General features: G+C 40.6%; 1 protein-coding gene across 5 annotated transcripts; it reads right to left on the bottom strand.

Moving 5' to 3' along the window:
- Positions 1-352: 352 nt before the first annotated feature.
- Positions 353-27,663, bottom strand: PLA2G4F (phospholipase A2 group IVF). 5 transcript variants are annotated; one of them, XM_062635705.1, is made up of 20 exons: positions 23,472-27,663; positions 18,350-18,422; positions 16,511-16,647; positions 15,559-15,687; positions 14,088-14,128; positions 13,470-13,512; positions 12,965-13,019; positions 12,498-12,664; positions 11,343-11,453; positions 10,820-10,857; positions 9,793-9,928; positions 9,277-9,413; positions 7,930-8,152; positions 7,625-7,739; positions 6,355-6,492; positions 4,895-5,002; positions 3,821-4,015; positions 3,325-3,491; positions 2,623-2,809; positions 353-1,855 (listed from the first exon to the last, which is right to left on the bottom strand). In XM_062635705.1, the coding sequence occupies exons 1-20, from the start codon at positions 23,580-23,582 to the stop codon at positions 1,650-1,652; spliced, it is 2,517 nt and encodes an 838-aa protein (XP_062491689.1). In that variant the 5' UTR covers positions 23,583-27,663; the 3' UTR covers positions 353-1,649. The 5 variants fall into 5 exon arrangements, with proteins under 5 accessions (XP_062491689.1, XP_062491690.1, XP_062491691.1 ...); XM_062635706.1 differs by having other exon boundaries at positions 9,793-9,925; XM_062635707.1 differs by lacking the exon at positions 353-1,855 and having other exon boundaries at positions 2,667-2,823.
- Between the last annotated feature and the right edge of the window lie 9 nt (positions 27,664-27,672).

Genomic DNA, 27,672 nt, shown 5'->3' with positions numbered 1-27,672 from the left:
ACAAAGAAAATGGATAACATTAAGTTGTTATTCCTTATTTCAGCTTAAGTAAATAAGTGCTAAGGACATAGAGATTACATCCTCCCCAGATACCAAGTTTAATCACCAAGATGAAATCAGTGTTTGAAATGCATCTAAAAATCAGTTTTGACACATGCTTTCTCAAAGATAGATTTCTCAATGAAGAGGTGACTATCTACTGCTGTGCAACACCAGTCTGAGATGGTAATTGGAAAGTCCCACTGTCAAGTACCCTGATGGTATGAAAGAAACTATGCGATATAGTATTACGCTGACTTTCCTGCTTACTTTTTATTATAAGAAGGAAAAACACATCAAGACAAGTGTCCATAAGAAGAATCTTGACAAGCACGTTAGCAAAACTGCTATTTATTGAAAGAGAAACATATAAAAAAGATCAAGAATCATGCCTATTTTTAAGCCTTTACATCATTCCAGAAAAGACAAATTTCCCATCTCCGGTTTTCAAATACAGAATCAATACTTTCAGCTCAATGTAAAAGCCACAAAAATGAAGTGTTTGTTTGCTTCCCTTTTAGATACTGGATATTTTTCAACTGCATAATTCGGTATTTTTCTCTGTGCTTTATGCCAAGTGAGGTGAATTCCATCCCACAGCACAGCAGCATCTGACATTATTCACATTCACGAGGTGTGTTTACCTTGAACATTGATGTTTCTAAAATATATACACACAGAGAGATTCCTTGAAGAAAGGTCTGGCTGAATTGCATGCCTAGTATAAGGAAAAAATATCTAATTCAGACTCTTCAAAAAAGCCTCAGTTCCTCTTAGAAAGAGATGAGACAGCAAGTTTCATTAAATGTGATGATCAAACTGTAGGAAGAAGCAACACAATCCCATGATGTGTCTTTAATGGTTAAATATATAAAAGGGAACTATTAATTCCTCAAAACAGTTACTGAAGTAAGGTACTCTATACTGAACTTCTGGGAGCCTAAAAACCATTGTAATCCTTGAGAAAGGTATAAAGGAAATACCACAGAGCTCTTTGAAAGCATGAACAGCAAAAACGGAAAGCAGTTAATGACTGCGCAGTCTTGAAAGTACATGGGCATCAGCCAGTAGCAAGTTGGAAGCAAAAGGACACATTTCATCTCCCAGTACATAGATACAATCTGTGGAGTTCCTTGCCAGATGATGTAAATTGTAAACATTCATGGAGTAAGGTTGAAAGAGCAAGTGAGATAAAGATACAGAAGAAATCAGTGTTTCCTCAAACACTGCCACAACTTTGACAGAAAGAGGTGCTCCACTCAGTGGAGTTTGGAAGATCATTATCCTTATGCTTGAACTATCGGAATAGATATCTCCAGTCATTTGACATAAGGCACTGTAAGATGAGGTACTGGACTAGGCAATTCCCTGCTCTTCACCACATAATGAAGCTACATCCACATTGTATTGTACATCCCTTCAGGTTTTCATAGAAGCATCTGTTATCTGGAGTGAATTTTCAGTGTCGCATGTGCCATTCCATTCACAAGAAGACAGTTTCCAGCTATTAGTTTTCCATATTCTGTCTTGAGCCACACAGCTTTCATACACTGCAGCCCATCTGTATCCTCAGCTATGGAAGCTGCTCACGTGTTTGATGTATTGATGACTTACTTCAACTTTCTCCTTTGCAGAGCCAGGTTTAGGGCTTTGAAGAGAGTGTCCTTACTGTTCAGAACATTGTAGCGATTCACTTCCACCAACCTGTTGAAATGATGTGGCTCAAAGGTGAAATTTAGGGTACGGTAAGGAGAATCTTTTGACTCAATAACGAAGTCACCAAAGGATTTCTCCTCTTCTGACTCACGCTCAACTCCTGCAGCAAGAAAATAAATAAACTAATAATAATTTAAAAACAAACAAACAAACCACACACACAAAAAAAAAACAAACAAAAAAAACAAAAACAAACAAAAAAAACAAACCCCCAAAAAGCCAGAACTGGTAGACTCATTTTACTTGGATTCTGCAAGGAGAATAGCACAGATAACTCTGGTGAACCTTAACTTTTTCCCAAAGCTCCTCCTCAGAGATTCCTGTTCCTTCAGGACCCAAAATGCTTGGAAGCTGAAGGTAAAGTATTATGATACTTTCTACTTCCACCAGACTACAAAACACAGGTCTAAAATATATTTTCATTGTGATAAATGGTTTAGTGCATTCATGAAAGTCACGCTCAAAACAGGAAATACAAAACTCAATTCTTCCTGGAAGTGCCGTTCTACACTAAAATACAAGACACTAAACATTGTGAGTTTATGAGTGACCTGTGGAGGATGGTATATACCCTTCAAAATATAACTCCTGTTTTCAGCACCCTGCCACTTACATTTAAATACCAGTCTTGAAAGATGAACATGAAAGTAAATTGCTAAAAACACTTTTGCTTGTTGCTATTATAGGAACAGTAGTCTTGAGCCATGGTCAAGCCCAGCACTGGGTGATCCTGCCTTAAAGTAATAATTCAGTCAATACAGGGTAATACTAACAAGAAAGAAAGGAGAGACACTGAGCCCACTGAATTGTCCCCATCAGAAAGCCCGAAGGACTGTAAAAAAACTCTTTAATGTACAGCTCCCTTACCTGGAGCTTTGTATTTCTGGAAGGTGTCATTCACCAGTGGGAAATGGAGCACAATTGGAGCCTTTGGATTATCATCATCCACAAACATGTAACACTCTTTTGGCTGCTTTTCGTCTTCCTCACTCCATTTGATTTTTGGAAAAGGAATTTCCCGCTCCTCACAGTATTTCTGAGTCAATTCTAAAACCTGTTGTCAAAGAACTGAAATGATTTTGATGCAATACCAGCAATTTCCAAAGGAAAAGAGCCTTTTGATGTAAAAATATAAATAAATAAAATAATGGACAGAACTGAGAACTGCTACCAAACAGCAGTTTTCAAACAAAACTTTTTCTGTTTTATTACTCTGAATATACTCACCTTGACTTTTCTGCACTTAAACACTTGTACATACAGGAAATTGTTTGCATGAAGAAAAACAAAGATAGCTACTTTTCCATTAGAAGTATACATCTAAGTAACAGAGATTATATGAGCTAAATAATTACTCTATTTTAGGTAACAATTTATTTAGACTTCTGAAAAGCTTTGAATCTTACTACAGTTGTTGCTTTCCATCTCCTCATGACATTCACAGTCAAAAACATAGATTTATTTTAATACATTCTTTCGTTACTATTTGTATTCAGCATCAACTCATCTGCTGCCACTGTGAATATGATTCTGTGCTTTCATTTTCATGTAATAATGCTCATCTCTCACCTCAAATGGAGCTTCCCAGGAATAATTGAATGATAAGATAACATCCACATCCCTCTCTGGCTGAAGTACCAAAGGAAAGGGAGAGTTGATAGAAAAGCCACCATCTACTAAATACAAGCTCTCTTCCATTGGGGTCAGCTGGTTCGGAAATGCATCCAGATGAGTGCCTGAAAGACACTCCAAGTAACACAAGTAACTATAATGATTCATTACACACCCCTAGGTACAAGCAACAAAAAAAGCTTATGCTGGGGCTGTAAGAAGAAAAAAAGACATTCCTACATGCATGTTCATTTGAATCCAACCTGTAAAGGCTGTTGATGAGCTTGCCTTATATGAGAGAACATACATAGTGGATCAATTTTTTTGCTACGCTGTAAGAAGAGGTAAATTCCCTGACTTCAGTGGAACAAAGCTCACTTCTGTTCTGTAACATCAACTGTTCCAGAATCATAACACACTATTTTATACCCCAGATACATGCAGACTCGTTTACCTCTCCAAGCCACAAATTTCTTGACGTTAACATAATCCTTATGAAGATACAGTCCCTGCATGAAGTTGAAGGTTTCTCCACATGTGACCCGGGACTTGAAGAAATCCTCTAAGATTTGTAACAAGGGGCCCCCAGGTATAACCAAGCGAGTCTTCAATCGTGTTGGATCACGGAAATGGAACCTTCGGCAGTCATCTGCAGAAGCCACAGAAGGATGCAGAAGACATACAAAATACTTGCCCAGCTCCAACATTTCAGTTATACTTTTCTCTACAATATTTAACCAGGTGTCCTAAGGCTGAATTTGTCCTCTAATAAAAGTATTGTAATGAAATTTAAATGAGCTGCATGCCCTATAGATGGATAATTTACCTTCCCTTTTTAAAGGGAATAGGATTGCTCACAACTCATTGCTCATGCTAATTTCAGACACCCACAAAGAAACCCTTGTTACCAAGTGACAACCACTTCCATCTCATAAGATGACAGCCATATACCCACAGTAGTATTTACAGTAGCAACAACAAAAACGGGGGGGGGGGCAAAACTAGGGCTGCAAAAGCAGAGAAGAAAAAAACTCTCCCCCTACTACTTACTATAAGGCTATAACATGCACCTGAACATCTTAGCTTTTAATAAACTTCTTTTTCACTGCTAGGAGAATGGAGAAACAATGGAGAACAACGCATAAACATACAACCATCTTAACCAAGATTACAAAAATCAGGCCAAGGAGGGCACTGAAAACTTATTTTCCACCTTCTGCTTAGCAGTCCAGCCTTTAGTCTTCCTCTCCTCATGACTGTGCTTAAGACAGCTTCCAGAACTAGCCCAAACTTACAGTCGAAGTCAGATACAGAATTTAAAAAAGGAGGAAGAGAAAGTGTACTGAAAAACTGGAACTACTCTCTTTGCTATATGTGAAAAGGAAGGATACACAGGAGATTTGCCCAAAACCATGCTTACGCTAATCTTGAAAACCACACAGCACATTTTTGAGTCATACCATTTAAGTCATCATTCTAAAACTAGGAATCATTTGAAAAACCCTACTATTTTAATGTATGTTCTTACCTACAACTTTGATAACATCTTTGAAAGAATCTAGAAAGCCCAGTCCTATACCAACCACCTTCAGGCAGATATCATCTAGGCTTGCAGCAAAGGCACTGCCCCACATTCCTGCAGGAAAAATATAGAAGAATTTAATATTCAAAACACTTTTCATAGTGTAACCTAAAGACCTGTAATTCGCCTGCCATTTGTACAGAAGAGACTTCTCATTTAACCCCCGCTATTTTAAGATGCGATGTTTGAGTTTAAACCTTTGAGTTAATCATGTGACAAATTCTGATGTAATAGTATAATGCAAAAATTTCTCCAAGAGGAAAGCTCTTCTACTAGCAGGGTAAAAGTGGCAAGAAAATCAGAAGACCTAAAGCAGAAGTTCTTGACAGGCAGTTCATCAATGAATCATAGAATCATAGAATACTTAGGGTTGGAAAGGACCTTAAGATCATCAAGTTCCAACCCCCCTGACATGGGCAGGGACACCTCACATTAAACCATATCACCCAAGGCCTCGTCCAACCTGGCCTTGAACACTGCCAGGCATGGAGCATTCACAACCTCCCTGGGCAACCCATTCCAGTGCCTCACCACCCTTACAGTAAAGAACTTCCTCCTTATATCCAATCTAAACTTCCCCTGTTTAAGTTTTAACCCGTTACCCCTTGTCCTATCACTACAGTCCCTAATGAAGAGTCTCTTCTCAGTATTCTTACAGGGCTCCTTCAGATACCGGAAGGCTGCTATGAGGTCTCCACGCAGCCTTCTCTTCTCCAGGCTCAACAGCCCCAACTTTCTCAGCCTATCTTCATATGGGAGGTGCTCCAGTCCCCTGATCATCCTCGTGGCCTCCTCTGGACTTGTTCCAACAGTTCCATGTCCTTTCTTATGTTGAGGACACCAGAACTGCACACAATACTCCAGGTGAGGTCTCACGAGAGCAGAGTAGAGGGGCAGGATCACCTCCTTCGACCTGCTGATCACGCTCCTTTTGATGCAGCCCAGGATAAGGTTGGCTTTCTGGGCTGCAAGCACACACTGAAGCCAGCTCATGTTCATTTTCTCATTGACCAACACCCCCAAGTCCTTCTCCACAGGGCTGCTCTGAATCTCTTCTCTGCCCAACCTGTAGCTGTGCCTGGGATTGCTCTGACCCAGCTGTAGGACCTTGGCATGGTTAAACTTCATGAGGTTGGCATCAGCCCACCCCACAAGTGTGTTGAGGTCCCTCTGGATGGCATTCCTTCCCTCCAGTGTATCAACTGAACCACACAGCTTGCAGACTCAGGGCATCAGACTGCAAAACTATGAACCTACACCTAAACCTTTGGAGAAAGATCTGACATTTTTCCCTTCTTCAAATTCTTTAGGAAAGGATGAAAATGCATGTGTTTAAGTTGATGAGTCCCAAAAGCAGAGTAGCTCCTTTCCATCTCCCCATTTTATTCATTATTGTAAGATCATACCTTGTAGAAAGCAAATCCTAGGTTCTGGACGTTTCTGGATGAGCCGTCCCATGAAGAACTCACTGTCAAAGTCCTCTGTTCGGACAAAAGCTCCATATTTGCGAAACCCAACTTCATAGGGAGTGAACTCACACCATTCTAAGAACAAGCCAACCAGGTATTTACCCATCTCAGAGTAAACGTAGGTAAAAATACTCATTTGATTTCTGTTCAGAGAAGACAGACAGAAAGGACTTTCCCTCCACTTTTCACCTTCACTGTGGATTTCCCTGCCACTCCTCTCAGTGAAACTCTATCTTACACAGGATTAATAAACACTCTTGTACAGGCTATCACTGACTAAATACAACCTCCTTTCTTTCTGGCCTCAGGGAGTGGAAGGATGTTGCATCTTGCTCCATCTTAGCTTTGTTACTGCAGAAATAACCTATTTTACTTCCACTTCAAACCATTCTGATCATTCCCTATTCCACCACAGATGGAAGCTACTCCGCTTTCCTTAGCCCTTCTTCAAACTACTTTCCATCTCTCAGAAACTACTACAATACTGCCTTGAAAACCCGATTGGCCCACTGTGTCAAACTTCATTGTCTGCTTATCAAAGTGTCCCCTCATGCTTGAAAGCTTTCCACAAATACTTACAAATCAAATTCATCATCATAAACACGGACTCCTCCAGAACAAAACAAAAAAGTCCCACAATGGTACACAGATGAACACAAGTGTTTGTGTTCCTGTCTCACTATATCTATCTTTACTTCTTGCATCATATTTAAAGTTTCAAGTGACCTGGACCAGAACTCACTCTCATTTTTTACCATAACTGTGTAACCAGTAAGAATGAAAGCTGCTAAACACCAATTTTAATGATGCGTGGTACAAGGTGGCAAATCCATCATTTTACATGAATCCTACACAAACTGACTGAGACTACAAAAGAAAGTAGGTCACCTAATTATTTGAATTCACTGATTCAGACACAGACTTATGTATTTTCAGAATCTCCACTCTCAGCTCCTGAAAATCTCAGGCACTGTCTAGGCAAACTCTGCTGGAGCAGCCAGAATCTCATTTCTCTGTTAAAGCCATGATGAAGCCATTTGTGATCAGGATGGTAACTCCCTGCCAAGCAGAATCCTGTTGCCTCTTGCACTACCAACTCTGCTTGAGGCACATTTCCTGTTGCCAGCTACTCACTGGCCAAGGAACCGGATAGATGAAAGGAATTTATGGATATTAACCAACAGAAGTAAATTTACCATGTTCGTACCTGCAAAGTCAACACTACTAATACTGGGTCTCACATTGACAGCTGCATAGATAGGATAGGGGTTCTGGGCCCATTTCACTGCTTCTTGCTGATCAGAGAGCTTTGATGGATCTTCCTGGTCACAAGCAAGGATGGAGAAGCAGACTTTAGTCAGATAAATTTGTACCCATACTTTGATTAATTTGAAGCTGTTGCTTACATGGCTTCACTAAGGGCAAACTGTGCCTGACAGATTTGGTGGCCTTCTATGATTGGGCCACCTGGAAAACAAACAGCAATACACATCCAAGCCTGAACTCTTTTACCTTCTGTTGTAGGAAGTACTCCACAATAAGGCCCCACAAATCTGTAAAGGAAACTTTCCGTCCACTGATCTCCATTGCTTTCAGCTCCTGGAAATAGTATTTCAGTCGATCTGGGGAAAATGCCCCTGCTTTGCTGCTGGACACCATAGCCTGGGCTCTCCTGATTGCATCTTGAAGGTTTTTCTGTGACCATTCAGGGTCTTGATACAGTGTCGATAAACACCTGAAAATGCATATATTCGTGTTGTCAGTAATAATGACCCTAATGTAAACAACAGTTTTAGCTAGTTATAATTAGCGCTGAAGTGATTGAACAAAAAGATGAAGTCTAGCTAAAAGGTAAAACATCATTAAAAAAGACAAGACTATAATAATGGATCTTGGAACTCTAAAAGCTGCTGAAAACCCCGACATCTTTAGAACAACTTCATCCCGATTGCTTACCTACCTTTATAGGATGTTCCAAGCATCATATGCTAGCACACATGTTAGCAGTTCATAAATGTGAGTTAACTCCAAGCTCTAGCAAGCCTGAGAGACTGGCTGGCAGCAAGGGTGCTACTACATACAGCAATAGAACACAGGTCTAATTAAAGGAGAAACTAGTTTGGACTATTGGCTATCCACATAAACAGATGCTTGCGTTTGTTTGGAAGTGTGCCTGAATCAAAAGGGGCTGGCCAAATCACAAAGTTAGTGGAAGAATGCTAAGTGCACAGGAGTTAATTTAACACACAAAGCTCTGGAAGGGAGGATTACACTATCAGGTTGCACAACTCCTCAGTTAAATCATTTCATGAAAACAATGTGTGCTTATTATGAGGGATGATTTCATCTCAAAACCCAGAAACTGAGCTACTGAAAAATTCTAGCCATGTCTAAGTCTTCAGCACATTACTCCAATCCACCAAAGGCAAGCCAGTACTATTCCTCTATTCAGCCATATACAACATTTTGGAAGGTGGTGACACAGTGGTCCATGTGGACATGCTTTCACTGATTTGCACCACCTCAGCTGTCTTCTTGGCAAGAGCAGGAAAATGGGGGAAATTTTTGAAGCCAGGGCTCTGGAGGAACACACAGCAGTTTTATTCAGGCAATACATTTTAATACTCAATTTCCAGGCTTACAAAAGCAGCAGATTCATAAATTCAGTCAGTAGTTGTATGGGTTAGGACTGATAATGAATCTCTTAGACTCTTTAGGATCCCTGTTAGAACTCACAGGTGAGAACTAATAAAATACTTGACTGCGTTCTCTGTTTATGGAAGGCACAAATGCAATTTTGGCCTTATTTTATATCAATACTACCATATTCACTTATAATCTTCTGGAATCAACACTTACCAAGTAGAGCCAGAAATCCCACACAGATATATTGCAGCATCCAAAAGGCCCAGCTGCTGAAGCCCAGCAAGACTGCCATAGAACGATGTCAGTGCTCTCATGCCACCTCCAGACCCCACCACTGCTACAACTGGAACCTGCAGACAGTAGTCACAACCACAGACTTTTGAATTGCCAACAAATAACAGAAATAATCCCATTTAAGTCTCACTCTTACAAAAATAAGAGATAAAAATATCTATTCCTATTTACATTTCAAGTCATTTCAGAGCTCCTTTCTCTACCTTGTAATTGAAATAAAAATATAAAAATATAAACCATAACAGTGTCATCTCAGGGACAGTCACCTCCTGAAACTGTTATGCATATCTGTTACTATGCATTTACTCGTATGCCATACAATAGACACATCAGAACAAAAAAGGCAATCACCCTTACAAGAGCATCCAAGAAAATCACAGAGCAAAGTACCAGGCTAAGCAGATGTAACAGTGTCCTCAAATAAGCAACTAATACCTCATCTTTTGAAGGGGATTCTTTTAAGTGAAGAGTCTTCCTCAGTGCTTCAGAAACTATTGCCTTCCTTTTTTCCAAAAATTCTCTCTCCTCTTTACAGAGGTCAAAACCCAGGCGTATATCAAGATCCCAACTGCTGAAATAGAAATAAAGACCAAAAAAACCTGAAGTTTTGGAGCATTTGTAATTACCAGGGAAAAACAATTTCCATGAACACACAATCTAGGTGCTGATCTGAATCATTGGATCCAAGTCTTCATGCAAATGTTAGTGTAGACCAGCTATTTTGTAACAACAGATTTTAGAATTCAAAATGAAACTTCTCCCTGTTGTATTTCTCCCTTAATGTCGAAATGCAAGGTTTGTGTCAAACAGTATTCCAATTAAGCTTCAAAGAACTTCACAAAAAAAGAAAAGATTCTTAGTGGGTGAAGAAAATTGCATGAAGCGCAACTGAGATCACTGTATTGACATGAATGGAGAAATGAGAGGAAGTGATTAGGGTTTCTGAACTTAAGAGGCAGAAGGGGACAACTGAATGCCAATAAACATGCTATGAGTATGTAAGAGGGAAGCAGGATCTTCAGTTAATGACTAAGTACCAAAGGACCCTGTCAATTTACTAGCCAACTGCTTGGTTTTGTGCCTTATTCTTTCCTTATAACTTCCTCTATTTCACAGGTCCAACTCTTCACACACTGATATGTCCTTTCCTACAGCACTGCACATACTCTCAAAACAATCTGAACCTAATAAAGCTACTCAATATTTACAACATCAGCTGTTCTACATTAGGAACACAACATTTGTTCAGATTTCAGCAAGGCTGACACCAATCCAGTTGACATCTGCCTAGTGAAGAGCCACAGCCTTCAGAAGAAAAATAACCATGTATTTTTCCTGAATCTATCCCAAGAGAACAGCGCAGGCAACAGAACTCCCCAGAACAGTGGGAGAATTACTCTGCTCCTTTGCTATGAGAATAAAACCCTTTCCTTGTTTTTAGAGGTCGGAGGTTCCCACTCACCTCTCTTCCGCTTTAAAACTCATATTCAAACTTTGTCCCTGTGAAAAGAGAACACATCTTGTAATTGACAGTAACTACATAGGTGGAATTACTAACTAGAGGTTATGACATGAGCAGGGTCACTTGATACTAACCAAAACAGCAGTTTCACCCACAAAACTACATCTCTAGAACACTTCCTGCTGCACCCATTTCAGACATAGTCAATAGTCTTCACAGAAAGTGAAAGAGCAGAGTGAAAAAAATTATGTCTTCTGCAATCTTCTTGGGTTTTTCCTCTTCCAATATTTTTCTTTCACACCCTAACAGACTTTTGCTTTGGAAAATGCTGAACTCTTCATCACTTATTCTGCAAGACATTTTTAGAAGAATTGCACGGAGTAATCTCAGTGTTTCATTCTAGATATCCAAGGAAACAGGACTCCTAATAATCTTGTGAAGCTTAACTTTTCAAATGCCTGAAGGCAAAGGGGGGAAAAGTTATCCCAAGCATGTTAAAACAGTTTTGAAATGTTGACATTACCTCTCCCAGAGAAACGATTCTATCAACTTTTTGTCCAATAGGAAGTGAATTAACTGGTACCGTCCCCAGTCCCAGAACTGTAGTATGCTTTTCAATATCATTCATACCATCCTATTAAAAAACAAAATGTTATTTGAGCTCTCCAGATAAAAATCAAAGACCTGTATTTCATACATTAAAACAGCAAACAATCTTTAAAAGTATTATAACTAAACCTTTCCCAAAAGTCTAAGACTTCTCAAGATCATCCTGCTCCCTTCTTGGCAGATCTTTATTGGGATTATTTCTGTCACTCAGATAGCTTCATTTTGTTGGTGGTGGTTTGGTTTCTTTAATATAGTTGTCTGCCACAAGCAAAAAATCTCAGAGGCCATACTGGAAGCAGTCATCACAATGAATATTCAATTGCTCCTATGAGACACACACTGCATGAGTACAGGTAGAAACTGAAGTGACAGAAAGCTAAAGAAATCTTTGTGACAAGTCCTTTACAAGTTCCTAATAGAAAAGACCTGATATACAGTATCTCAACAGTGAAAGTAAAGATGTGTTCATGTAGCAAGCATGTGCATATTCAGGGTTTTTTTAAATCCCAAATTTGAACAGATTTTTAAGTGGTGGGGAGGGTATGCTTATAAAAAGAGCTTACTTCTTTACCCAACATCAAACATCCAATGCAAAGTCTGACATTTTTATTCATTTTTTAAATAAGAAAACAGTAATGTGTAAAAAGCAGTGATAGTGAAAAAAAATATCTCTGCTCTTACATTCCTAACGCATAGCCAGAAAAACAACACATTCCTTCAGCCTAGGAAATTCTGATCTGAGCAGTTACAACATCAATGTGTTAAGTTGGAACAAAGAGGCATATCTGGAAGTGATTAGTAACCTTCAGAATAGATGGTCCGTAGCACCACATACATGTGGCATTCCACAGGAAACTTGCTTCCAATGCAAGCTTTTGACATCCACAGGTACCTGTACAATATACCGACATCCCTGAACATCTGAAGAAGCCCCTGGGCTTCTTGTAATCCAATTAAGGCTGTCCAATTTATGGTTAACAACATCTTCATGGAACAAAAGGCACTGGATTCAGGCTGGATTTATTCAAAAGTGGGCTGTAAACTTTGTACAGTCAGCACAGATGCTTACCTGTAGGACAGATATGGTTTGCTCCAGCTCTACTTGCAGTTCTGGACAAATTTCTTTATCCACATGAAAGACAAATGAGGTTCCATAATCCTCGTTGTCTGGTCCCAGAGGAATACGCAAATGCTTCTGATATGCCCCTGGAACAGACACCTTGACCTCACAGCTCCCTGTGCATTAGAATAAGAAGTTTAGACTCCAAGAGACATTTAAATAAATGTGGAGAATCAGATACATGTTAAGTGCAGCTGAGACTATAAAAACACAAGCAAAAACTCTCCTGACTGGTACCCACTGGAAGTGACCCAGCATCATTTAGTACCAAAATAAATGCAAAATTAACTTAAGAAATAAGTTTTGTAGTCAGTAAATAAAAATGCAGTGTATAAATAAAGAATCAAGTCTCCCTTCTCGCCCAAGGAATAAATCCGCTGAAAAGTAGATCTGACAAACCCTGCAGGTAGCTTTACCTTGCTGTTCTTCCTCTTCCTTGACAGTGCCTTGCAGAGACAAGCAAGGATGAACCTACAAAAAAAAGAAACTAACTCCAATTATGACATTTTAGTTCACTTCTTTGTTGAAGCTTAATCCACCTACCATACTAGGTGTAGGCATACAGCTGCCAAAAACACATCAAGGGTTATTTTGATCTTTCAAATAAAGAACAAGTTTTCTTTCACTGTTTGCTCTTGTTCCAAAACCAAAACCACCATTCCCATTCCAGTAACTGTGGTATTTTACAACCAGCTCTTCACAGCTACAAGGTCTCAACAACTGGGGTTTTTCTGTCGGTTTACCTTTTCTCATGCATGTTTGAGTACCTCTTCAGAACCTGCCAGAGAGGCAGCAGCTGGAGAGAAAAGGCACAATTTGGAAGCAGGAGTAGAAATTTCAACAATTCTTGTCCTCTCAGTACTGAAAACTTTCTGAAGGAGTCAATCCCAATACATACGTAATTGACTTCCATGTACTCACCACAAGGACTCCATTGGTCAGTACCTTTGCAGGGGCATCTGAGCTGTGAAAGGAAGAGATTTAATGTGCATTAGGATTGTTTAAAATTTGTTTCATCCTACTTCAGGATAAGCATGGGGAAGAAAGGCCCTCAGCATGTGAGACCACTAACAAGAATATTTCCCTACACAGAACAATGGGGGGAAAATACTGAAGAAAATTTGTCCACAACTATAAGTGTGTGCTATAAGGTCTCCACACCTCAGTTATCTGGGTAACCTAGAGAGAAGCTGAGCTTAGACAGACTATCAGAAAGATGAAGCATTCATTTGTTTACACTGCAAGGTTAACTGTGAAAGCTTTCCGCTCTTAAGTAACCCATCCGCAAAATCTTAATTTCCTTTGCAGTGCTGTCATTCCCACGATATCCAGCAAAATTTTATTTCTTTATTGACACCCCAAAAATTTGGGTAACTGGATCTTTAAGGATATTTGTGATCGAGTTGATTCACCAATGGCTGAGCACCACAAAGAACTGTCTTGCCTTTTTATAGGCAAGACTGTCCCTGCAGAGAAAGAGCAACTAAAACAAGAAATCTGCAGAGCACAGGTTCATTCAGCCCTTCAGGTAAGACTCACCATTTCTCCAAGTAAAACTCTACATCCAGCTCTTCATTAGCCTTTGAAAATAAAAGTTGAATACAGGTGACCCTTGATTTTGAATATAAGAAGTTTTTCCAATAGATTAAGCTTTCTTCCCATAATAAACTACAGTAATTATTTTTATTGCTTTGACAAAAGCTCCAGTTAAATTTTGGAAGGTTAAAATTTATGCCTTTTGCTGTTGTTCTTTAAAGATTCCTCTCCTCCCAGATATACCCTATATGACCAGACAACATCTATGTTTGAGGACGCAAGTGCACACAGTGAGAGCTGGGTCTCAGATCCATTGCTCTGCTAATGAGAAAAAAATTAGTCTCCTCTGACTTAAGTACTACTGCAGCAGCAACTCTGCAAAGAGCTTCTACATGAGGCTTTGTGCTGCCTCCCATTTATTTCAGCAGATTGCTCTTAGCTCATTGCTGTCTTTGTCTTGTACAGACACTGATCCACCCATCTTATCCCCTACCATAGCTTACAGTAAATTCCTGATACCACACCTGATGCAGCTCTTAAAATAATGAAGTAGAAGCCAATTTGGGTGATTCTATTTACTGAAGTTTACAGTTCCTTAATTACTGATCAAGATGGCTTAAGCATTCGGCAATCAAGATAGAGTTACTGGGAACAGGTGAGTTACTAAGCCTCTTTCCATAAACACGAATCACAGTGCCTGTGGCACTGATCAACACCTTCCTGCTAACTGCATACCAGTTAGTCTGCTTCTGACCAACACCAACAGCACTGAAGCCCAGTTTCTCAAGAAAACACGTCATTAGCTCACCTTTACCCCACACCTATTGCAGCAATGTGTTTGAGGGAGTTACAAAAGATCAGACCAGTGATGCGGCTTTAGCTATGTAAACCAAGCTGTCTTGTCTCAAGTCCATAAACAAGTGCACAAGGACTGACAGCAGCTCATGCACCAGTGTAACATACATGAAGCAGAAGTTGAAGGTAACTGAACATAACTCAGGGAAAATAAGCTTTTCTTAGGCATTGCACTTGTTAAATATTGAGGTAACATTCACAGCAACAATCTTCTTCATTGCAAATTGACGACCAACTATATAAGCCAGCCTGCAGTCCACACAATTACTGCTGACTGAAGGTGCCTTTCATTTTAAGCCCAGTTTATGCCCCCATAGTCTCTTGAAAGATCAATTCCCTTTAAAGGTTTTTTAATATCTTCTGAAAGACAGCAGTTTCATTTAGCTGGGTATCCCAAAGACTGTGGAACACACACACAAATCACCAGGGATTTTAGAAACATCTCAGGCAAAAGTAAAACCATACAAAACAGAAATGCATCAGGAGTCATCACCTCCTGATGCTTTCTCCCCTTCTGGCTTCTACAACACAGATAAATTCATCAGCATGTACTGCAGGATTTCTGTAATGATGAGCTGCAGCTATTCACAGCTGACCTGGGAAGAAGCCAGGGACTAACCTCAGGGTTCAACTTGAAAGTGCGCAGCAGGGGCTGACCCAACTTCATGCCCGCTACATCGAAGACGATAGATGTAAGCTCATCGCTGACAAGGACATCCTTATCGTAAAGTGTCAATTCCAGAATGTTCTAAAACCAAAGAGAACCAAACAGCCTCAGATGAAAAGACGGAAACACTTCTCCAACCCTGAGCAGCTGCATGAAAAAGACATTTTCTGCATTAGAATCATGGAATCATAGAATAGTCAGGGTTGGAAAGGACCTTAAGATCAACTGGTTCCAACCCCCTGCCATGGGCAGGGACACCTCACACTAAACCATGTCACCCAAGACTCCATCCAACTTGGCCTTGAACACTACCAGGGATGGAGCATTCAGAATTTCCTTGGGCAACCCATTCCAGTGCCTCACCACCCTCACAGTAAAAAACTTCTTCCTTATATCTAACCTAAACTTCCCCTGTTTAAGTTTAAACCTCATTCCCCCTTGTCCTGTCACTACAAGCATTAATCAATACCTTTCCCCTTTTCCACTCCTGAAGAGTATTTGCTATTTCCAGCAGGGCTTGCAGCATAGTTAAGCAAAAAGCTCCTAGTTGACAGTGTTCAGCTAAAAGATTTTCTGAGGCTTGGCTTACACTTGAGATAGAATCTTGCTTTATCAAGGTATTTCCTTAAACTACCAGGTAGTGTCATAACCTCCCTTTCCTGAGTTGCATCACAAGGACATTTGTGAAAATTCTAGCTACAATTTACATGAGAGGGCAGTAACAAACTCCTGTGGTTATCACTGGACATGCATAGAGCAGCTTTTTGTACCACTGAAGACGATTGACACCTTACAAGCAACACTGGGTTTGAGGTCAATAAAGATCCCTTGGTTTTGAATGAAGTATATAAGCCAGTGCACAAGAGCAGATAGACCAAACAGCTCCACAAAGCTCACTTCTTACCTTGACAGCTGTATGGATTCGATACTGGAAAGTTTCATTCCATACTGGGTTATCAGAGTTGTCAACAACCCGAGTTCGGAAGACTGTAGGACATGCAGTGGGCAGCTTTAGTTCCACATAGCAGTCTGCTTTGGACACTTGAGCAGAGAGTGTGGAGACAGACATCAGAACAACTGCAATCAAACATACTCTTTCCTATAAGCTCCTCATTTTCTAGATCTCACTGCATTATAGAAATGTACAAATTTAAGGCTGGACTTGTAAAGCTCTGTCACCAGGCACCACTGAAAAGTCTGGCTTCATCTTCTTAACACTTTCCTTTCAGATACTTGATCAGTAAGATTCCCTGAGCCTTCTGTTCTGCAGCCTTTCCTCATGAGAGATGCTCCAGCCTGTTTACAACCTTACTGGTCCTTCGTAAGACTCTCTTCAGTAGCTTCAGTACCTCTCACTAGTGGAAAGCCCTGAACTACTGGAGTAGACACCCTACTCCAGATGCAACCTCACCAGTGCTGCACGGGTGCTGAGTAAAGAGGATCACTTTGCTTGTCCTGTTGGCAATGCTGCTTCTAATGCACCCAGGATACTGTTAGCCTTCGTTCCAGGAAGGGCACATTGCTGCTTATGGTAAGCTTGCTGTCCAACAAGACGCCCAGGTCCTTTTCTGCAAAACTGTGGTACACTTTTTGCTCCATCATCCAGATCATTAATGAAGACATTGAACAATAGGGGACACAGAATTGACCCTTAGATGATGCCACTAGTTATTGGCTTCCAGCTGATCACCACTCTCAGAACTCTGTCATTCAGACAGTTTTTCTCCCTGTCTGCTCCTCCAGTCCATACTTCATCAGCTTCTCTATGAGAATCTTATTGAAGACAGTGTCAAAAACCTTACAAAAATCCAAATACACAATATCCACCACTGCGATACCCTCCTCCAGTCTGGCCAAGAGCTGAGCTTTCTGTTTCCATTTCCTGAAAACAACAGATCACCTCAGGGTCTGTCCTTCCAGTTAAGGCTCCTTAACAATGCAAGTATGGGAACCATCCGTTATTTCAGCTGAAGAGAAAGGCCATAAAAAGAATTTCTCTTTACAGTGTGATTCTAGCCCTCAACCTTTCAAGAGGGTTTTCCATTCTTTGAACAGTCATTTGGTATTCTTGTAGTTTAGTGTTGGAATCCAGATATAAAGTTTAGGCAGGCAGACTACCGTACTATATTAAATCTGAAGGCATTAAAACTCAAATGAGTTTTAAAGATCCAAATGCCCTGGAGGCTTACTCAACACAGATGACCAAGAGGAAAGGAGTATATACCATGCTACCAAAACCAGGAACAAAAGCAGTTTCCCTTTGAATCAATCAACCATGTACCTCCTGAAAAGCTTCAATGACATAAACAGAATAGCAAGCACATGAAAGAAAGAGCTAATTCAACTGAGAAAATAAGCATTTGGAAGCTAGAACTGAAGACTGCTACTTCCAGGTGCAAGAAGACTGTTCAGTGGGAGCAAGGGTGAAATGTGCCATGACTGGAGGGCTGAATCCAGACAAGGGAATATAGAACAGGCCATAGTAGGACATGTAAAGGAGAAGGAAGGAAAACATCAGCAGGACTTACCTGATACTGTTCTGCAAAGTAGCAGAGTTAATCTGTAGCTTGGCCTCACATCAAACTATTAATATATATATAATGCTTTACAAGAGAAGCCTTTATTCAGACATAAAAGAAGTACACTATATATACATAAGAAGTTCCTGTAACAATGCTACCTGTGTCACTTGTATACATTGAACAAACCAGCTGTTTTCTTAATATCTTTACTAAATACTTACACAGATCTGTACCCCTGATGTTTCTGGCTCGGAGAACTTTTACCGTTAGGTTGTAGTAAGGGTGCTTCTCCCACTGAAAAAAAAAACAAAAATAAAAACAAGCTCAGCAATACCTGCTCTGTAACTACACTAGGATCAGTGCAGAGAAATAGATCACATCAGCCAACCAAAAATAAGCTATTCATAGAATCACAGAATAGTTAGGGTTAGAAAGGACCTTAAGATCATCTAGTTCCAGCCCCCACTGCCATGGGCAGGGACACCTCACACTAAACCATATCACCCAAGGCCTCGTCCAACCTGGCCTTGAACACCGCCAGGCATGGAGCATTCACAACCTCCCTGGGCAACCCATTCCAGTGCCTCACCACCCCCACAGTAAAGAATTTTCTCCTTATATCCAATCTAAACTTCCCCTGTTTAAGTTTGAACCTGTTACCCCTTGTCCTATCACTACAGTCCCTAATGAAGAGTCCCTCCCCAGCATCCCTATAGGCCCCCTTCAGATACTGGAAGGCTGCTATGAGGTCTCCACGCAGCCTTCTCTTCTCCAGGCTCAACAGCCCCAACTTCCTCAGCCTGTCTTCATACGGGAGGTGCTCCAGTCCCCTGATCATCCTTGTGGCCCTCCTCTGGACTTGTTCCAACAGCTCCATGTCCTTTTTATGTTGGGGACACCAGAACTGCACACAATGCTCCAGGTGAGGTCTCACAAGAGCAGAGTAGAGGGGCAGGATCACCTCCTTGGACCTGCTGGTCACGCTACTTTTGATGCAGCCCAGGATACGGTTGGCTTTCTGGGCTGCAAGCGCACACTGAAGCCGGCTCATGTTCATTTTCTCATTGACCAACACCCCCAAGTCCTTCTCTGCAGGGCTGCTCTGAATCTCTTCTCTGCCCAACCTGTAGCTGTGCCTGGGATTGCTCCAACCCAAGTGTAGGACCTTGCACTTGGCATGGTTAAACTTCATGAGGTTGGCATCAGCCCACCTCACAAGCATGTCAAGGTCCCTCTGGATGGCATTCCTTCCCTCCAGTGTATCAACCGAACCACACAGCTTGGTGTCATCGGCAAATTTGCTGCGGGCGCACTCAATCCCACTGTCCATGTCAGTGATGAAGGTGTTAAACAAGACCGGTCCCAACACTGATCTCTGAGGGACACCACTCGTTACTGGTCTCCAGAGTCAATATGGGAACATAGGCAGCAATTCTGGCATCCTGGAGGAAGACTAAAAGGAGTCCAGAAGGAAATTCAACTCCCTTTCAGCATGAGTGATGTCTTAGGGTAACTCCTCACAGACATCAGAAAATAAGTCCTTATTTAGGGTTTCCTCTAATTATAGATTAATTTGGCTTCACTAATTCATTCCTGCTGAAGTATAAACAGATACTGAAGCTGCTCAAATAATTTTAATCATGCCTTGGCTAGTTTAAGACTACTTGCCAAGGGCACATGCATGCTTGAGTAATAGCAGACATGGCAAGAATATTAACAGCATGGTCTAAAGACATAGAAAGCACATGCTGTTTACAAGGAGGAAAAACCCACTTTCTTGTAAAAACACATACTTCCTGGCAGTTTGAGCAAAAGGCAGACCTTAAATTGCTTTTCATTCTGGAATGTTGCTGGTATCAGCACTCTAAATGTGCACATCACTTTACCAGCAGAGACCAAAATGCAATCCTTGCTCTTGAAAGCTTCCAGGAAGATATTTTTGGAAAGCAATATTAGTATCTAGATGCCCAGATGTGAAGAGGAAAGAAAAATAGTCTGAGAGAATCCTAGAATATCATGAAGGACAAGCTGGGGGAGGGCAGCGGAAGCCAAGAGAAAACAGCTTGAAGGGATGTAGTGCTGAGACTGCACAGAAGTAATTGTCTAAAGCTTATGACCTGAATGGGATTCTGCCTCATTTCCATCGGCTATGACACAATCCTGGCCAGCTAAAAATTTCTTGTATTCTTAACTCCCATTTCAAAATGCTTTTTGTAAGTGGTTGCTACTTCACTTTCATTATTTTCTAAATGATTGGCTTGAGACCAGAGTCTGATTTCAAGATACAGTCAATATTCACCTGCAGCTGAATTCAGCAGGATTTTCACTTACAACAAAATGGGGCAGACTGCCAAACATTACATAAAAACACAGGCCCTACATATCACTAGCTAGGATCTCAATGAAACAAATGAACCCTGGACTGTCAAACTCTTTTCAGTATTCTTTATCTGATAAGCGGAAGCATACTATGTTTGTTAAGCAGTCATATACTTGTGGAATTTTCCCTATCACTTAAGCATACTTGCCACCTTTTGCAAAACAGGGTTTGAGCAACAAAATAAAACCATGACATACATAGTACACTAAACATCTGTGCACTGAGTACCACCCACCCTAACCAACAAGCAAAGGGTAAAAATTACATTCATTGTCAGATACCTCACACATGGGTGCCAAATTAAATTTGTGCAAATAAACTCCAATTATACTACTATTACTCTTAAAGGGCAACATCAACATATTGAACATACATTTTCCCCCCACTTGCTTCTAGGAATAAGATGTTGCACCATTAGCTCTATCCTTCAGATTCTAGTTTTTCTTTTTTTTTAATCATTCCTAATCACCCGTATTTTGTTCAGTCACTGATACTAGTTTCTCAGGCAATGCCTGACCTCCTTTCTACCTCATTGAGTTGGGCAATGGCCTACAGACAGAAATTCAAGATTGCATATATTAATCTTGGCAACTTCCTAAAGGTGCTGCAACTCTTCAGATCGTTGAGAAATGAGCCACATCACACCCCCACTGCTGTCAAAGCAATCTTCACTCATGGAGCCCGACTATCACCTGGAACTCAGACACTATTAGCAGAGGAAACACAGAACACCCTGAAGATAGCATATCCTTTTACAATACAGCATCTGTCAACATATAGTCACATGTTCAAAAGAAAGTCTTTTCCAAAGGTCTCTAACAACCTTTGATTTGCAGTCAGTCATTACACAGCTGAGGACAAATTATGATCAGGGTGTGGAAAATGTAAAGGCATGTAACACAACAGACATTGCACTGTGCTCCCAAGTCTGTGCAATCAGTCATGCCAGAACCTTCTTACGTGCCTCTCCTATTTTCTTTTAGCCAAGGCACAGCAAGGTCATAACATGTTCCAAGGTGAACCTTGCAGACTAATGAAGCAAGAAAGTATCAGATATGCTCTATACAAACCCATCAAGGAAAAGGCAGGCAAATCTGTACGGGAAATAAGCAATAAATAATAACAGATCTGCCTATACCAGTGCACATGACAACATACCAATGCATGCAACAGTGCAAGCAACCAATTCCTACTTTGTCGTTTAATGATTTTTCAGAATTGCCCCTTTTCCAGAGCTCAGGAGAGGGCATTTGAGGCAAAAAAACAAACCCCAAAACCTCAAGGTCTTTAAATGAGGGTACAAGAGTGAATGTTCACATACTCAACCCTGCTAACTGTATCTTTCATCTAAACTGAAGGTGTTAACACAGCAGCAAGCAACTGCAGAACAGGCTATCCCAGTAGTCTCTACCCTGTACCCTCAGATAGCCCAGAATACCTGCCCTTAGAGTGGGATGCAAGTGCTATAGGATCCACTCCACATCTCTCAGTGGATGCAGAGGACTCACCATAAGCATGTCTGTTTCATTACAGAAACGCTGTCAACAGCAAATAAAAATGTAACTTCTAAGCCATATTTTCCTTCATGTTCACAGCTACCAAGCAAACCGGGTAGCTCAAAGAAATGTCCGGTTTACCAAGGGAGCACTTTCTTCCCAGCTTGTTCCTGCTCCCAAGTAAACACTGCTACCCATAATTCCCTTCCTTGTGGCTAAAGTCTTGCAAGTTTGCTTTTAAACCCAAAAGCAAACTCCTGGCTTTCTTTGGCACCACTTGCAATTCCCCTTCTTCCCCAGAAGTGTGCACCCATAGACATGAGAGGAGACCACAGACCCAGCCCTAAGAACCATGATCTTAGGGAGGGCTAGGTTTAGAATCAGTCAGGTGATCTGCACAGTGCTAACAGCTCAGTATCACAACAGCAGTGGCAAACACTGAGCTTGTTCCTGGTTTATTGTTGTTTGTCTTTAGTGTGTGAAACTAAGACTGAACTTCAGAAATTAAAGAGATCCGATTACATTCAATTCACCTACAAAGACGAAAGGGTGATCTGCTGCCCCATGCCTCACTCAATACAAAATCTCTCCCTACCAGGCAGCACAACTAGGCTAAGCCATATTGAATTTCTATTTATTTCCATAGTGAGCACCTAAGGGGAAATATCACATTCAGTGGTTTACGGGTTAATGGAAATCACATCAGACTAACATTAGTCTCTTGCAGCCCAATTTCCCAACTACTAAACAACATTTAAAAGAAAGTCAGTAAGACGATCTTTATCACACAGCAAGAACTGTAGAGAGGACATTTATCTGTGACATTTAATGGTCACCCCAATTTGAAGTTGTAGATTTTGGGGGGGGTGGGAGAGAACAGGTCATCAGATAACAGATCTGATCTCCTAGGCAGAGACTCCTTCACAAACACTTGGTGTAATTCAAACCCAAGGTTATTGGCCATACCATTTTATACAGTGGAATGATTACCAATTAAAAGGCAAACACAGCGAAACCCCTTTATCTAATGTGGTTGGTCAGCATTATGAACAGGGGGTGACATCATCATTAATCTTTGCCTATTTTAGATCATTAAGCTCCATGGGATAAGGTAGAAAGCAGAAAGGAAGGGGAATGGTAATCAAGGATATCTTCCAAGGAAACACAAACACTGTTTTGTCTCTGCTGATAAAAAGTGCAGTATTTTGGACTCACCCCCCACACAAAAAAAATAATAGTTGGCATCAGCTTAAATCTATTCCCCAAAAAGTCAAGGAAACAGAGACCTGCTCTGCCTCACACAGATTCTGAATTTAATCAAAAATGAGATCTCCATTAGCATTATTCTCACTCAAAATTCTCCCCTAAACTTTTTGATCAAGTCCTGCAGAAATGCAGGATCAGTTTTCCACACGTGCAGTAGCAGAAGTCACTGCTGGACACATCAGCTGAGGAATGCTGTCTTACCCGCCTGTGGTAAAACCCAGTCTCCTTCCTCTCCTTCCTTTGGAAAAGCACAGCTGCCAGAAAAGGCAGGACTCTGGGTGGAATCGTGCCCCGCAGCACCTCATGGAACATGGGGAATGTGTCCCGTCGTCGCCACAGAAAACCTGAGACAGGGAAGTGATAGGGAATGAAGAGTCCCCCGACACGCAGCTGCGAAGGGCTGCCCGCAACAGGCTCGGTCTGAAGTCTTGGGCAGGACTAGGCTGTGCTCCAGCTGTGGGAAGCAGAGGTGTGGCCTGCACTTGACAACACACTTCAAAACCTCGCTGCCAGGGTTTCCAAACACAGGTAAAAGATAAGGGCAGCAAAGCAGCACCCAACTGGGGAGCCCTCGGCAGGAGGAAGCACTGCTCCATGATCAAGCCACAACCTCAAAACCCCCAGTCCAAATTTAGTTTAAGAGTAGCAGCAACCTCATCTTAGACTTTGGCCATTTTAAACCCTTTCAGAGTTTTAGCATACCCTAAAAAGAGTACTTTCAAACAGAAAGAAATTCCCATCTTACAATCCTGAAGCAAAGCCAAACTCCTCATCGACTGTAGCTATTCAGACAAGTTTCAGAAAGGCCTGAGGGGAGATAAAACAATTTGGGCTGTATTAGGATGCCTCAGAGAATATTGATTCACCACCATGTTTAACTTCTCGCTATGTGAGCAGCCTGCACAAGTCCCCCCTTTATTCTCATTTCCATGTAGCACAGTCGTGATTCTTCCAACACAGGTCTTGAAAAACTGTACAACAGAGAGGGAAGATTCTTTATGAGTCTTCCTGGGCCTTAAAAATAAGTAGTAAAGGAATTTGTTTTATTGGAAGTGATCAGTTTATTAACAGCTGCTCACAGTTGTCTTGTCTGAAGCTTTTCATTAAAGAGCTTAAACTGAGGGAGCAGACTGAAAAACAAACTCAGGTTTTTCAACAATTATAAAGTGGCAGAGAATGTACAAAAGCCAGTGATGCAGCACGTCACCAGCCCCACGCAAGCATTAGAACGTGACACATTCTCAGCAAGGTCCCATTCATTAATCATTTCCTGTCATTAGTGTCAGTCACTAGATCAGGATTTAAGAAAATTAGTAAAAGCACAGGCACCTGCATTTGCAACACAAACAAGTCAGTACTAGTTAGTCAATTCACAGACTTGAGAGCCAATGCGCAGGCAAAAAGCACACAATACCATTGCAAAACAGCCAGCAACTGCTGTAAAGCTCTTATGTAAGAGTAAGCAGTATAGTAGACAATGGACTGAAAAGACAAGTCCTTTGCATTTCTACATACCCAGCATTGGAAGTGAAGGACTGTCGTATTAGGTTTTATTTATCCTTGAAAACTTCCAGAACCGTAAACTGGATTTATTTAATCTAATATATAGCTTGATACATAGCACAGGAAAATTGAGACAGCTTCACACAGCAAGCTAACATGGAGAAATCACACCTATTCTGAACAGTTTATTATAGGCAGCATAGAAAGTCTGCATTTTATACAGTGTATGTCCAATTGCATTTAAAATCAGACTTACCTGCCTTTTCCTGTTTTCTCCCACTTAAATCTCAGCACAGAGATCTCATGTTTACAGAATTGCTCTTGAATTTCTCTCTCAAGAAAAACTGAAAGCTCTTTAGAACATATGCTTAAGAATTGTTTCATAGTCAACGTATCATCTGTTAGCAAACAGTGTTTGTGTGCAGTGTTATCCACCTAGACACTGTCAACAGACAACTTAATAACTAGAGAAGCTACTTGGTTTTGTCATTTTCCATCAGACTAAGAAAACAAGCAAGCAGATTGGCATCAAAACATGACCTGTTTGTGAGGTAACAAAGATGGCTTCATTCCTGGTAACTTTACTTCCACTTGGATTAGCAACCCCACAGTGGTAAAGGTAGATGTACATCTGTATTTCATTTTTTTTTTGTCAGCATCATAAACAAATGACACCATCACTAACTATACTATACAGTACTTAAAATGGGCACAGATATCACAAGGGACCCCTTTTGCTCCCATTAGCAGCACTAAGAGGAGAGACAAGATGCAGTGCAAAATTAGATGATATTAAGTTTCGGAAGGATGCTATCAAGGTTTCAACTGGGCAGCAGAGGGGAGTTGGTGGATTGGTTTTCTCCATAAATACCAATATACTTGACTGTTCAACATGAAGACAAAAGATTCTTCTTCAGTACTGGAATCTCATGCTTCTATAAATAGGAAAACTGAAGATCTATATTATACTACCAACGCTATTCTACAACCTACAATTCAAGCAACTGAAAGACCTGTGAATCAAAACACTTCTCGATTTAATCACAGAGCTCAGCATCCCTCCCACCCCAAAACAGCACACCACCACTCAAAAAAATTATCAGTAATTACAGTGTTCTCCAATAAGTACATATTTAATGGCATAAGATTTTCAAAAACATTATTCAAAGCAAGAATACAAAAGTGGTTTTAGTAGGATTTTGAGAGTATTCACAAGCATACTATAAACTTGCAGATTTTAAAACCAAAGCTGAGAAGTGATGACAGTCTTCATATGACATGGCCTCATTTGATTGACAAATATTAAAGCAGGAGTGATACTGGTATGCCCTGCACTGGGTCTGAATTCCAGGAGAAATGGAGGACTAATAGATAAAAAGAAATCTACAGCAGCCCAGAGAAGCTTAACTGCGCAATGACTGAAACGCACACCGGTTCACAACATTTATTACAATCTATTGCTTTAGATAAACCTGCTGTATGGTTAGTAAACCCCAACCATGTGGTGAGAACCAACAAAAAAGAAATTACAGCACAGACCACATGTCTGAAAAAGGTAAGCAGTGAACAGAGGCACAACCTTAACCGCATACGTAAGAGCACAATGAAGATCCACTGATGTGAACACAGCTCCCCTGATAGCAGACAATGAAGGTAAATCAGACTCACAGTATTAAACATAAGCTAGGTAAAAATTGGAGCAATATTGTTATATCTGTATACAAAGAATACAGGGTGTTTTTAAATACCCTTCTTGCATTCTCAATGACCTGTAAACACAACTCTCCCAAACCATCTTCCTTCTGTACCTGAACTACTATATAAAGATCTATACAGAATGTGCAAATCCAGTGTAAGTATTTTTAGGTTCTCTTCTTCAAATAGAAGAAATACAAGGTTAAAAACATTAACAGCACGAATTCCCTCTACCCAGCCTCTGCAGAAAGACAGCAGCAGCAATACCGCCCAAGACATCCAAGGACAGAAGTAGCAAAACACTGGACCAAGAAATCCACAAGAATGCATGGCATATGTACAATAAATGCAAACACATCTGGAAAGGCAAAAAACAACAGTTACCATGGGAAACTATCAACACTGGCAAATGAAAATGAATTAGGACTCTTGCCAGCCTACAGCAGATCTGTTCCTAGAAAGCACTCACATAAGTAAACCTGTAATGTTAACTGAGATCCAATTACACTTTAAGGCAGACAGGATTTATCTGCTTATTCATTAAGAAGTGGTATCTGGTAGTGACATGCCATGCTCCATACTATTTAATAATTACAAGTATTGCTAGACCACGGACGTTGGGAGTCAAACAGTCACTCTATTAGACTATTTGCTACTGCTGCCTTTTCATTATCACTATACAGATTCTTTCTGCACCAAACATTTTAATATCCCTCATAACCAATCTGCTATAGATTAAAGTTTGTGGAAAAATAAGTTCGACAAAAATATTACAGCCTACAAGGAGTATGGTACAATCTAGCTCTTGTAGTTCAGACTTCTGGCCCAAGAGTAACTTAGGAATAGTACCAGCCTGAGCAGAACACAGTTCTAGAGCATTTATAATAGAGAGATGTTGAAATAGTCTTTTGAGTTTACTTCAAGGATGGAAAGTGAACCAGAGAATAAAGAACTTATATACACACATCTCACGTGTAGTCTAGAAGCTCAAGTAATAACTATAGTTCACTCCCTCAGAAGTTGCTTTACAGGGTGTTCTTTGATTTTTGCTGTGAGTGCAGATATGACCTACTTAGAACAGTCTCTGAACTTTCACTCATGCTAAGAGTAAACAAATTTAGTGCAAACAACACAGAAGTTAATTCCATTTACAGCTCTCAAATTGAAATAAAAAGGAAAAAAACACTTACTAGTGGTACCTGTG

This window comes from Pezoporus occidentalis, unplaced genomic scaffold, assembly GCF_034315485.1.
Source record: "Pezoporus occidentalis ecotype Australia unplaced genomic scaffold, CSIRO_AGI_Poc_V1 ctg46, whole genome shotgun sequence".
Classification (NCBI taxonomy): Eukaryota; Metazoa; Chordata; class Aves; order Psittaciformes; family Psittacidae; genus Pezoporus; species Pezoporus occidentalis.
Note: the sequence above shows the minus strand (reverse complement) of the source record. Positions and strands in the feature narration are given on the sequence as shown.